At 31.2% G+C, this 13,861-nt stretch overlaps 1 protein-coding gene across 1 annotated transcript in view; it reads right to left on the bottom strand.

Moving 5' to 3' along the window:
* The window catches only part of LOC136989937 (low-density lipoprotein receptor-related protein 4-like), a 229,817-nt gene that overhangs the window by 30,398 nt on the left and 185,558 nt on the right, over nt 1-13,861 (bottom strand). The window contains exons 11-16 of the mRNA XM_067288244.1: nt 12,859-12,984; nt 5,618-6,005; nt 1,652-1,869; nt 1,403-1,579; nt 1,214-1,336; nt 926-1,134 (exon numbers count right to left, since the gene is read on the bottom strand). Coding sequence (XP_067144345.1) covers nt 926-1,134; nt 1,214-1,336; nt 1,403-1,579; nt 1,652-1,869; nt 5,618-6,005; nt 12,859-12,984 — 1,241 coding nt within the window. The remainder of the gene's footprint in view (nt 1-925; nt 1,135-1,213; nt 1,337-1,402; nt 1,580-1,651; nt 1,870-5,617; nt 6,006-12,858; nt 12,985-13,861) is intronic.

The raw sequence follows: 13,861 nt of genomic DNA, 5'->3' as shown, positions 1-13,861 counted from the left end.
TATTGCATTTTACAAGGTGATTCAAAAGGTTGGTCTCAAACTTTGGGAGCATATAAAAAGGATAAAATAGAGGATCCTTCAAGTAGAAATTTGTGTTAATTGCTGATATATTCGTGGGTCAATACAAGCCATGGAAAGAAAGGAACTATAACACAGACTGCATGACAACATAAAACATACAAATGAATGAATGTTTAATACAGAAATAGAGTACATGAATGAAAATGTAGTGTATCTAAAATGGTGCTGCTATAAAAGTTGTTCAAATTGGTGACCCCCACTTGATCTTTGAAGGAAACTCTTCTGCCCTCTCTCAAATATCCCAGGTATCTCACAAACCACATCTGCCTCTGCAAGAATTCTGGTTAAGAGTTTCCTGGTTGCTCTGTGTCTTGTAAACAAGGCTTTTGATATGCCTCAAACAAAGTAATCCAAAGATGTCAAGTGTGGAGAGCTTTCCATGGTTTGTACTGACTCAGGATTATGTCAGCAAACACAAGATCTTATTCAAAAGTGACTCCATTTCAACCTCTTTATATGCTCTGAAGTCTAAGACCAAGTTTTTGAATCACTCTGTATAATTCATAAGTTTTAATAAAATATAATCTAAACATATACTTTATCATTTTCAACTTTATCTGTTTTCTAAAATAAATGTATACAATGAAGTGTCAAAAATCCAGACTAATTGGGGCTAGATGCATCTGATCTGGCCCCAATTAGTATATTTATATAACATGTATATTTAAAAATCCATGGATTTTTAAATATACAGTAGTGAATTAAATATTCTTTAATATAAAGTATATAATATAAACATTCTTCAAATAATACATTTTTATACAGTTATTTATTTTTTTAGTATTTTATTTGTAAATTCAGCATAAAAATCAAAAGTATATAAAATTATTTATAATAAATATACCTCTTGATTACTTCCATTGCAATTAGCTTTATTAATTGTATCACTGGTCAAATCTGACCAATAAATGTTGCCATGCTCATTTTCCCAATCCAATGCAACTGCACTACTGATATTTTTTAATGGAAGAACAATACTTATTCCTTCTTCACAATCCAAACATAAATAACGAATATCAATTCTTCGTGTGAATACTAAGAAAACATTTAAACCTAAAAAATATAACAAATTTGGAATAAAATTTTTAATAATTATCCAAAAATTAGTAAATAAAGTAACAAAGATATTTACTTTCTTTGCATGTCTTTCCATCTTCTTTAAGTGGTAATCCATAAGGACAAGAACAACTATAGCTGGAGTTATTAGGAAGACAGAGATGACTACATTCATTAACATCTTCACAATTATATTTAACTAGAAATTTTAATTTAAAAATTTAGTTATAAATAATAATAATTTATTAAAAAATATTAAACTCACCATCTGGTTGTCTTAATGAATGAATAACAATTAAATCCATTGGAAAATGTAATTTGGAATGAACAGTGGCTATGTTGCGTCCAGTAAATTTATTAGCACTATGGATGCTTTTTGTCCGCCAATCTGTCCAATAGATTGTATCTTCAAATACGGTTATGGCAAATGGGTGAGGTAATCCTAAACATAAAACATTTAAAATAATAATTTATTAATTTTATTTAATTTACAAGTAGTAATAAAATTACTTGCCCTGATCAATAACTCTTCTGCGTCCACTTCCATCTAGATTAGAACTTTCGATAACATGATGTTTTGCATCTGCCCAATATAATCTTTTAGTAGGATAATCAATTGTTAAACCATTTGGCCAGAAAAGTGAAGTATTGATAATAGGTTTTCGATAACTGCCATCAAGAAATGCTTGCTCAATTCTAGGTCTTAAACCCCAATCAGTCCAGTATAATGTCCTATAACAAGTATTAAAGTAAATTTCCAATTAAATTAGTCTGTATAAAAATATATTTTCAAAATTCAAATTTTTAAGCATGCATAATTAATTAATTGACACAAAAATATGGTAACTAAAAATACTTAGCTGATAAATACAATAATATCAAACTTAAGAAAGAATCTTTAGATATATCAAATAAAATGGGATTATAAATATAAAACAAAACAATTATTTATATAGAAATTTTTATGTATTTTATAAAATAAATTTAAATAAAATAGAGACATATTTGAATTTTTTTAACCAGTATTGTACTCAGTTATACATTTATATATTACATTTTTACAAAAATAATTATAATTTTGCACCATAATAAATCATCAAAATTATAGTTTGAGAACTTTCTTTAGTTACTGTATTCTATAATTATATCAAAATGACATGAAGTGTGCATAAGCAGGCAACTGTGGAGTGAGGGAGGTGTCATCATCACCAGATCAAAGAACCTAGCAAATGCAGGTAAAGAACAGTTCTTTCCAGCTTCATCAGCCATGAATTTTTGCTAGTTCAGAAAGCTACGCATTTGGAGGAATATCTTGCTGCTAAATCTTATTCAAAATATGTTTTGCATACGATTTATCAACTTTGATTTCCTGACAATAAAAAATCTTCAAAAAGTAGTGTTTATGAATTTATTTCAACTCTTCCAGAAAAAGAAGTGGATGCTCAAAACAATGGCATCAATATTTGTGGAATATGTTAAACATCATTTACTGCAATTACCACAAATCACTTCAATGTTTATCACAGCATTAAATGTTCTGCTAGACCCATGAAAGGTGTAAATTTATATAACTAGATATATGGCTATGATATATCAATCTGCTGTGATTGATATATCATAGCTATATATCTAGTTAAATAAATTTACGCCATTGATCATCTCCTGTTGGGGATCGAATTAAACTTTGATTTTGACCTCTCCCGCGATCTAAGTTGACATAGATTACACATAGTAATGACTAATCAACCACTTAGAAAGTGAAAAACAGAAAACGTGACCAATCAAAACCCTGGAAATTCAAGGACACAATGCCTTCTTCTCCTGAAAGTTCCAAGTATCGGACCAATTGTTGGGTGTGTGTCCCACACCCATCTTTGTCTCTGTCTCCGGACCTTGGATCGACATCTCCCCATCACCAGAAGTCAACTGCATTGTGCCAGAGTCATCGAGGGAACAGTCATTCATGAACCAGGGACAATCCTTCATTTGGAACTATCTTTGAAAGGAGAGGAAGATCCAGATGCCATTGCTAACTTAGACCTTCCAAGATTGCAGAAATCTTGTAAGTTTTTTTTTGTGTCAAATAAATGGTTTCTTGTAACTAGAGTTTCTCGGTACTGATCACCCATATACGACCCTCTTGACATTTCCACCGCTGTTGGCAATCTTACACAATTTAAAAAGTAGAACAACTTTTGTCCATTTTAAAATGGAAGAAAATACTTATTTGAGTAAAATGTTGGAGCTTATTTGCTGGTTTTGGGTGTCAATGTATAGTTTTTGAAGTTTTGACCATATTGGGCAATGATGAAACTACAATGAAAAAGTTGTTTGATTAAATGTGTCAAGCAAAAGTCTTAAGACCTATGAAAAACAGAATCACCAGATCCATGATTCTTTTTTCAGTCAAAGATTGAAGACTTACTGGACACTTTAAGGTTTCAACAATTCACATGTGACATTTCCATTTTGAATACTATGTATTTTACTAATGAGGTTCAGTTCCACCTTTGTGATTATATAAACTCTCAAACAACATGAATATCAGCAGCTGAAATTCCAAATGCATCACATCAAGTTCTAGTCCATACAAAAAAAAATTGACATGTGGTGCTCCAATTCCATAACAAAGATTAATCAACCAAAGTTTCTTTGAAACTACTATGATTGCTACTATGCAGACATTATGAAGCTACTGAACAAGATGGAGCAACATGCCATACACAAATGAATAACCAGATCACCAGCCCAAAATTTTTTTTCTTTAAGATTAACAATAACTGTTGGAGTACTGAAAGATGGTCTACAAGAACAATCTTTGTATTTTAAAAGATCTAAAGATCAATACTAAAAAAATAACCCAGGAAATCACTGCTGAAGCAATTCTGGATGTGTCCTGGAACATATCAGTGAGTGAACTTATATATTGAACAAAACAGAAGACACTTCCAACATCTGATATAAAGTTTTTAACAGGTGCAAGCAACAGATCTAATGTCATGAAATAAAAACTTTTAAAATTTGAGTCTGGAAACTTTTGTTATATACATTGATGTCCAAAATTAAGTGAACAAATAAAATTCAGAATTTTTTACCAAATATTTTATTAAAATTTATGAAATTTGGACACAAATAGTTTATTCAATGGGTAATCAACCTAGCTCTATGGAATTAAAAAAAAAAAAAATTTGATATAATTTGCATATTTCATATATATACAAAAATAAAGCAGTGGATCTCCCAAAAAGAAGGTGTTCAATAGGAACTATAGTCACCTCTAACTGTTACACAACTCTCTCAAGTTTTCATGCTGAATACCAGGTTGTGAAGGAGATCTTATGACAATAAATCCCATTCTTCCAAAAGAACAGATTTTAGCTCAGAGAAGGTTCTGGGAAGATGGAGATCCAACACATCTCCTTAGAGCATCCTGCTCTATCAGATTCAAATCAAGGATAGATGGCTGGTCAATCCATCCTTTGAATATCCTCACTCTTGAAGAATTCACTGATCAGCAATGCCCCACAAGGACAAGCATTATCATTCATAAAAATAAACTGGAGTCAATAGCACCCCTGAAAGTCTTACATAGGACTCAAGGATCTTGTCCCTGTATCTTTGAGCAATCAGGATAGCTCCCTTAAATACATGATATAGGTCCATTCAAAATAATGCCTATCCAGACAAAGTGACCCCTCCCCCAAAACAGTCTCTCTCCCTGATGTTAGTGGGATGGAAGTGGGTCCACATTCCCTCCGGATGGAGACTCATTGAAAATCAGTGTCTAGACTAAATCTCAACTTGGTCACTGAAGAGAACACAGGCCAATCAATTCTAGATCAATTAGTCTCTACTGTGAGGTGTAAGAGGGATACATGCCATTGGTTGTCTTGCATAAAGAGCACCATCCTGCAGCTTCCCAAGCTGAGAGACCACATTCTGTTAACATTTAGCCATTTTGCAAATTCAGCCTTGGATTGGCCTGTTTCCATTCTTCCAGTAGCTCTCCATCATAAATCACCTGTTAAAGATTATGTGGCACCATTATGTCAAAATTTATTCAAAAATGTGTGAAATTTTAAAGGAATAACAGAGGTACAATGCATCAACAGTGAGCGCTTATCAAGAATGATTAAAACTTTGCATATTTTCAATGTGTGCAAAAACAAATGATTATGATATATGGAAATTTATCTTGTAAATTTACCTATGTGCTAATTTGGTCTTTTTAGCTTAGATAATTTTAGTTTTATTCAAAAAAGCATTTATTCACTTAACTTTTGACACCAGTGTACAGTATTACTATATTTTAATGTTTCATTGTAATTCTAAGTATTTGGTTAATTAACATATAGTTTTTAATAATGCTTCAGTCAGATTGTTAAAAGTTTAACTTTCAACTGGTTATTAAAAATCATTCTACCACACAATCTTTTAACTATAATATTTAATTAAACAATAAAAATAAAAACATTCTTACGCTTCTTCTGGATTAACAATTATTGCCCTTGGTTTATCTAAATCCTTCCAAAACAGAACCTTTCTCATAGATCCATCTAAGTTAGAGATTTCTATACGAGATGTTCCAGAATCAGTCCAAAGAATTTTATTACCAATCCAATCAATTGCTAATCCTCCGGGACTAATCAAACCATTATTTATTATCTCTTTGACATCTGTACCATTCAAAAATGCTGAATGAATAGCATTTGCTGTGATATCAGACCAAAATATTCTTCCAAGAGTAAAATGAAAATCAATAGCAATGGCATTTTGCAAGCCAGCTAATACAGATGTATATTCTAAGTTATTAAGAGTGATCCGACGAATATCAGCACGGTTAGCAAACACCAAATATGGTTCTGAACCTAGAAAATTTAGAGTCGTCATTAAATTAATCCATATATAATAAATACTATTAGATAATAAAAATAATAAAATTACAATTAAAACTCTTATACAATAATAAATCTATTAGATTTTTTAAGCATTAATTGAATTTGTTCACATACCCTTTCCTATATTCTATGTGGATTGTCCAGTAGATATCCAAATTAATTTTATTTCAAATGAGCAATTATTTATTGTGACATTGTCACAATGCCAGTCTGCAATTTTTAATTTATTTAATTTAAAATATATGCTTTCCATCTCACATTGTTAGTAGTGGCTTGTCCCTGTACATCATACTTTTCCTTCAACAATGGGGTCATGCTGGTCATCTATTAATTAACTGCTTTCAAAAGAAAGTTTTGAATTGAAACAATGTGACTTCTGGTTTGCATCAAAACTTTGTATATAGTAATTGGGGCCTCTTGCCCCAAAAGTTTCCATATCTGGTCTCAGATTTCCTCTATCTGACTCCATTCTCGAGATTAAGGAAAGATGGACGGATGGATGGACAGAAGTGAATATTTATAGGTCTACAGTTTTTTCAAATTGTAGCAATGTAACTTAATCAAACATCACGTTCAAGTCATTGATTCATACTGGACAAAATATAATTTCCTGATTTTCTTTTCTGTCTTATTATTAAACACTACAACAGAATCAGAATATATTTGGAATATATAATTCCATATATATATTCCAGAATATACCAGAATATAATAATATAATATATATATATATATAATAAAATTTCCCATTAAAAAAATGTTAAACAGCATAAAAATTCCTCTTAGACTTAGCATTTGTGCAGTTAGCCTGCACACCTGTTGTTGACATTAATTTGGGATTATAATCATATAATGTATGTCAATTTTCTGAAGAAGGGAAAGATTTTCAATATAGCCACCTACTGTTCTAAATCACTAACTGGTAAAGTTCACAATGCCAAACAACAGAAAAGAATAGGAATGTTAAACAAAGATGTCATTTGATTGCAGGATAATGCAAGACTAAGCATGATTAAGATCTAAGTTCTTGTCAAAATAGAAGTATTGCCACATCCTCCCTACAATCTGGACCTATTGCTAAGCCATTGGCACACTAAGAATAAACTAAGGGCTAGTCCCCTAAATTCTTTGAAGTACTGTCTGAATATTACTTTAAATGCATTTGTATTTAAAATCTTTCACTTGAAAAATATGCATTTTTTTGCAAGCCCATCTGGTCTCCCCTCCTTTATGCTGATTTCAACTCTTTCACAAATCAACCTGAACATCCCTCAGGGCTCTTTAGTTGACTTGTCAACAGGCACACATGTTCCTGTTGACTGTCATACTGTTGTGTTTTGTGCATATCCAGGCAATTCTGTAATAATAGATTTTGTTTCCTGCGCTCATTGAAAACATTGCATTAGTGATTTCTGTATTTCTATTATCATAAAACACTTAAAGTTTTTGTCTAAAGTGTAAATCTACTTAAAAGAAGATATATGTGGTTAGAAAGCTTTGAATTCAACATGAAAGAGGACTTGTTAGGAGAAGCTGGTCCCTTGCATTGAAACATAACAAAGTTTGATTCTGTGATTGATGCAGCTGATATAGATGAATCATCACAGCAGAGTGAAGACAATCAACAATTTCCATGCTGTATTCTGGATTGCTTGCTTAGAACATCATTTGGAACCTTAAGTTTCCAAGAAAAAAAAACAATTTAGCAACAAGTTGCTTAACTTTCCCAGCAACATTTAAAATTGCATGCGGTACTATCTGTTATGATATTTTATTATTAAAATCTTTTTGTATTTTTAATTATTATAAAATGGCAAAAAGCTTAATTTTCAGGGTGGAGGTGGATTTTATAAAAATTTGTAACTGTCAACATCATGCCATCCATGGAAGCTGTGGAAGCACTGCTTTCCTTGTATTTTCTAAAATATAAATACATATTGCATGATTATTTTCATATTTTAATGTACTTTGAATTAATTAAAATTAATATTTTATTATAACAGCATTATGTATCTTATTACAAATTTCTGTACTACATGTGAAAACAATGCTATTGTATATTCCAATATAAATTCGTATATGCATATTTCCAATGGAAGCGCTGTATTGTTGAATATGGGATAATTTCCACAGCAAAAATATTTGAATTGTGTAAAGCAGCCAGATTACAGGCATTCGCACGTGTTTTACAGAGCACCAACCTCACATGGTTTAGCTCGTGGATACTACACACCAAAATATTGTATAACACTTTCAATAATTCTATTCAGGGCTGGCACAGCTCCTCTATCATCAAATGTCACTGCGTGCCACTGGTAAATGCCAATAACAAATAAAATCATCATTAAGTCTGACCCTACTGGAGATATGATACATGACCCCCCTTATCTTCCCACCCCCTCAACCTTTAACAACTAAAAGTATTAGCATCAATCCCCTAATAGACAAACCTCCCTGAAAAATTTCAGAAATTTTTGACAAAAGACACAGGAGTTATTAAGCTTCAGAAAGGGTGAATAAAATTGTGCCCCCACACACACTAACATCCATACATACAGAGAAAAAACTTTGAATTTTTGCAATTCTTAATGTTTCATAGTCCCTTGAATCCAAAATATAAAAATCTGGGGAGAGTCATTTTTTGACCAATTGCCATACTTTCCCTCTGTGATGTATAACAGAACCGGGAAAGTAAAATCTGTGCAAATAAAATGAGTTTTTCAGGTGTTTAAATAATAATTGTTATAATCCGTACATTTCTATATTCAACAGTTGACTCAACGGTGAGAAAACGATATTTCTAAATGGACCGTTGAGTTCTCCGTTGAGACTAGTGACGTCAGCACTGTTTCACCACTAAGCTCAATAATCTCAATGAGCTGATTGAGTATTCAACAAACTAACATGGCAGCTTCCATGAAAAAGTAAATTTCGCTTATAAAAACTATCCATTTGCTCTTGCTGTGGATGCTGTAATAGTGGACAGACTAATGAACGATCTGTATGTGATAAAATATGTTGCACGATTATGTTGGATAATTTGGTCAATAGTGAAATATTAATCTTTTTTTCATAAACAAACTACCTCCACAAATTTGTCCAAAATTGATTACAACCGATATTTGGCCCTCTTTGAGTCTTCCTAATGATATGCAAGAAATTCAAATTATTAAAGAAAGATCCAGTATACAAGAAAATGATACAGATAAGGGTTCATTTGAATAAAAGGATTTAACAATCTTCACTCCCTCAGCAGATTACTTACAATACCCAAACACCAAAACACTTGCTGAGCTTACTGCTATCTTTAATTTCTAACGTTTTCAACCTAATTTTTATAGGTCATCTTCAGGAAAAATTTATTACATTTCCACATTCGAACATAAAGCTTTCGAATGCTCGCGACATTTAAAATTTTTCGAATCTTTAAAAAATTTTTAACGGTTTAAATAATAAAGGATTAAATAATAAATATTAAACCAACCACAAACAAATTACTAATACACTACTAATCAACAAACATAAAAATAAATAAATAAATATTGCATCGAAAGTAGATTAAACTAGTTAAAGCTGCCATGTCCTTTCTACGGGTTTTTTAATCCCATTTCTTTTTCTATTATGTATTTCCAGGCCATTGAAAGAGTATTGGCGTCTTTTGCATCTAAACACTTGTCTTCTACCTTACTCTTATATATTTCTACTTTTTCCATCCCTAACGCAATCGTCGGGGAATGGACCGTCTTGACTATTCTCGCTTCATCCCATTTTACGTTCGCTCCTTCTGTTTGTCCCATGATCGCCAAAATGGTGTTATTATGCCCTTTTTTTACATCATATTTGTGTTCCTTTATACACGTTGCCAAATTTCTTATAGTGACTCCAACATAATCTTTTGTCACTCCTAATTGCTCATTCTCAAAGGGAATTCTATAAATTCCCGCCTTATCTTGCATTGTCATTATGTCCTTATCATTTCTAAGCAATCTGTATATGCTTGGTGCTCTTTTATATATCATTTTTGTGTTTTTATATTTACATAACTCTTCCATCACTCCTTCCATTTTCCTGTCGTATGTGAACTTGCCGATCCGATCCTCTCTATTAAATCCTCTGTCTCTATGCTGTTTGTAACTCTTAAGCAATCCTTTTATTACGTTCACTTTATATCCTAACTGCTTTGCCACTTTTTTAATTCTGCTAATCTCCTTAATTTGATCTTGTACGTTGGTGTAATATACGAACGCCCTTTTAATAAACGCCTTAAATGCTGACATCTTATACTTGAACGGATCATTTGACCATGCTGGTAATATATTATATATATATGAAGTAATAGAAGGATTGCTTAAGAGTTACAAACAGCATAGAGACAGAGGATTTAATAGAGAGGATCGGATCGGCAAGTTCACATACGACAGGAAAATGGAAGGAGTGATGGAAGAGTTATGTAAATATAAAAACACAAAAATGATATATAAAAGAGCACCAAGCATATACAGATTGCTTAGAAATGATAAGGACATAATGACAATGCTAGATAAGGTGGGAATTTATAGAATTCCCTTTGAGAATGAGCAATTAGGAGTGACAAAAGATTATGTTGGAGTCACTATAAGAAATTTGGCAACGTGTATAAAGGAACACAAATATGATGTAAAAAAAGGGCATAATAACACCATTTTGGCGATCATGGGACAAACAGAAGGAGCGAACGTAAAATGGGATGAAGCGAGAATAGTCAAGACGGTCCATTCCCCGACGATTGCGTTAGGGATGGAAAAAGTAGAAATATATAAGAGTAAGGTAGAAGACAAGTGTTTAGATGCAAAAGACGCCAATACTCTTCCAATGGCCTGGAAATACATAATAGAAAAAGAAATGGGATTAAAAAACCCGTAGAAAGGACATGGCAGCTTTAACTAGTTTAATCTACTTTCGATGCAATATTTATTTATTTATTTTTATGTTTGTTGATTAGTAGTGTATTAGTAATTTGTTTGTGGTTGGTTTAATATTTATTATTTAATCCTTTATTATTTAAACCGTTAAAAATTTTTTAAAGATTCGAAAAATTTTAAATGTCGCGAGCATTCGAAAGCTTTATGTTCGAATGTGGAAATGTAATAAATTTTTCCTGAAGATGACCTATAAAAATTAGGTTGAAAACGTTAGAAATTAAAGATAGCAGTAAGCTCAGCAAGTGTTTTGGTGTTTGGATATTGTTAAAAGGATTTATTCAAATAATGGTTAAGAGAGTTACTTTAATTATTTAGCAAAACAGTCACAATTGTTGCCTTCTCTTTAATTACGCTGGCCATCATGAAAAGTGCCCTTTCAATGGAAATGTTTCTTTTTTCTACAAAACATGACATCAGATTGTTCAACGGAGGTACTCAACAGAAAATTCACTGTTGAGTCAACTGCTGAATATAGAAATGTAAGGAATGTATGAAAAATGGGTTTTCTCACATCTGGTCCCTTTTGAAAATTGTCACCACACACTGCTGTGCCAAATAATTATTATTTGTTTTGTCCTGTAAAAGAATTTCTCAGTGAAAAAGTATGAGGACAATGATGAGATGATCAATGCAGTTCTTCAAATAATTTCAGGGTCAACCAAAATAATTCTATTGGAAGTAATCAAAGAATTGCTATGAAGAACTTATCACGGAGGAACACTGTTGACTGGATATGTTGTAACTTGATCTGGGCATCAAGTCAAAGGTTGAAATTCCAACATACTTTTCATTTGTCTGAGAGAGTCCTTGTGTAGTCATCACCTCAGTCAGTTGTATCTGAGAGTGAATAAAGTTAATTGTTAATTAACTATATGTTTTTATGTGAAACAGTGTTGAAAACAAAATCGATATAAAAGGTTATGTAGACTTTACTATATAAAAAGTAAATGCATTTCAGGCTATTTGCCCTCTTCAGTGCTTATTATACATATCGATGAAACAGAAATGATATATTTATTAGTGACAGGTAGAGTAACAAAAATTTTTTAAAACAAACCAGAGTAACACTGTAAAATATGAAAGTTTAAACTTGTTAAAAAATTGGCAACTAAAAAATCAACAAATAAAAACAGTAAAATGTACCAGTAAAATCCACTAAAATAAAAGGTGTAAAATTCTTCACTGTACTGCACATATATCAGATAATATAACTGCTGCTAATAAATATATCATTTCATCAGATACATATAATAAGAACTGAAGAGGGGCAAATAGCCTGAAATACATTTCATTTTAATATAATGAAGTCTGCATAACCAATCAACTGTGCTCCTGTATAACTTCTCCATAGCAATTCTGTGCTTCTTCCAAAGATCTAAATTGAGAACAAGAAGCAATCAACTACAAAAGAATTTTATGTTGTTAAAAATACAAAAATTAGTGGACCGATATAAAAAAAATGCCTGGAAATAACAAGCGACTGTTGAAAAATAGCATTCATAATTTCTTTCTATGCATAATATTTGTGTAGTAATAAAATCAGTACAGATATTTACAGGATAACCCTTATACTTTTAATATCTTCCTATGTTTACATCCACAAATTATCTGTATGCAATTTATGATAAAAATACAAAGTAGTTAAAAATAAAATATTTTTCAGCATTTCCTCTTAAACTGTTTGCATATAGTATGTAACAAAAGAAAGAATAAGCTTAATTAAGATTAAACATAAAAATCAGAAAAGTTTTTTTCTATTTCTTTTAATTATAAAAAAATTAAGTATGTTCAATAAATCTACAGCATAAAAGAAAAAATTAAACGTTTTAATCAATATTTAAAAAACTGAAATAATTATTTACCCATTGCTTTGCACCTGTGCCCATCTGCTCTCAATCTATAACCCTTTACACATGAGCAAAGGAAACTAGGCACAGTATTTTGACATTCTTGACTGCAGGTTCCTTCTTCTTCACATTCATCTATATCTGAAATTCGATAATTATTATTTAGTACAGTTTTATAAATTAATTTTTTTATTAAAATATTTTTAGTAAAACTTTATCATAAAGAATTATAAAATTTAGCTTAAAATTCTAACTGAACATATAATAAAATTCTTTTAGAAAATATACCTTTCTAATTCTGTTTTTGGAATATAAAAACAAATCAAACTATTTTTTTCAAATTAATTTAAAAGTCAATAATTATTTAACTGTCTTGTCTTGTCTTTTTATGTTGGGCAAGAGCTACTAAACTATATTGCCCCATGGTCAGTTGCAATGTACAATGTGACGTAGTTAATAATTATATATTTGTTATACTTGGAGAGCAGGGAATGATGCCTTCTGGGAGGTCTTTTAAGGGTAACTGATTCCTATTCTATAACTGAGTAACTGTTTTTTTTTAATCACTGCAGAACAGGCTATCTGCTCACTACACATAAATATGGCTATTGCCAAGTAAATTTGTAGCCTTTGTAAATAGTATATATTTTTTTTTCATCAGAAAGAGTTTTATTTCAAAACAAAATCAAAGAAATGTAAAAACAAGCAATTATTTATTGTGACAATGTCACAATGCTGGACTGCAATTTTATGTCACAATGTTCTCAACTTTTTAGTAGTGTTTTGCTAACAGAAAAAGTATGACTGTACTTTACCTGTTAGGAATAGAGTTGTAACAGTGATCTATCTAACTCTGTTCAAGGGAAAATTTTTGAATTGAAATAACATGACTTCCGGTTTGCACCAAAAGTTCATATATAGTTAATCAGGGCCTCCTGCCACTAAGCTTTCCATATCCGATCTCAACATTTTCAAATTGCAGCCCAATTAGCTTTCTTTGTGTTGGTTAAAATATTTG

This window comes from Centruroides vittatus, unplaced genomic scaffold (assembly GCF_030686945.1).
Source record: "Centruroides vittatus isolate TY-2023 unplaced genomic scaffold, ASM3068694v2 scaffold_769, whole genome shotgun sequence".
Taxonomy (NCBI): Eukaryota; Metazoa; Arthropoda; class Arachnida; order Scorpiones; family Buthidae; genus Centruroides; species Centruroides vittatus.
The sequence above is the reverse complement of the archived record's forward strand: the minus strand, read 5'-3'. Positions and strand labels throughout refer to the sequence as shown.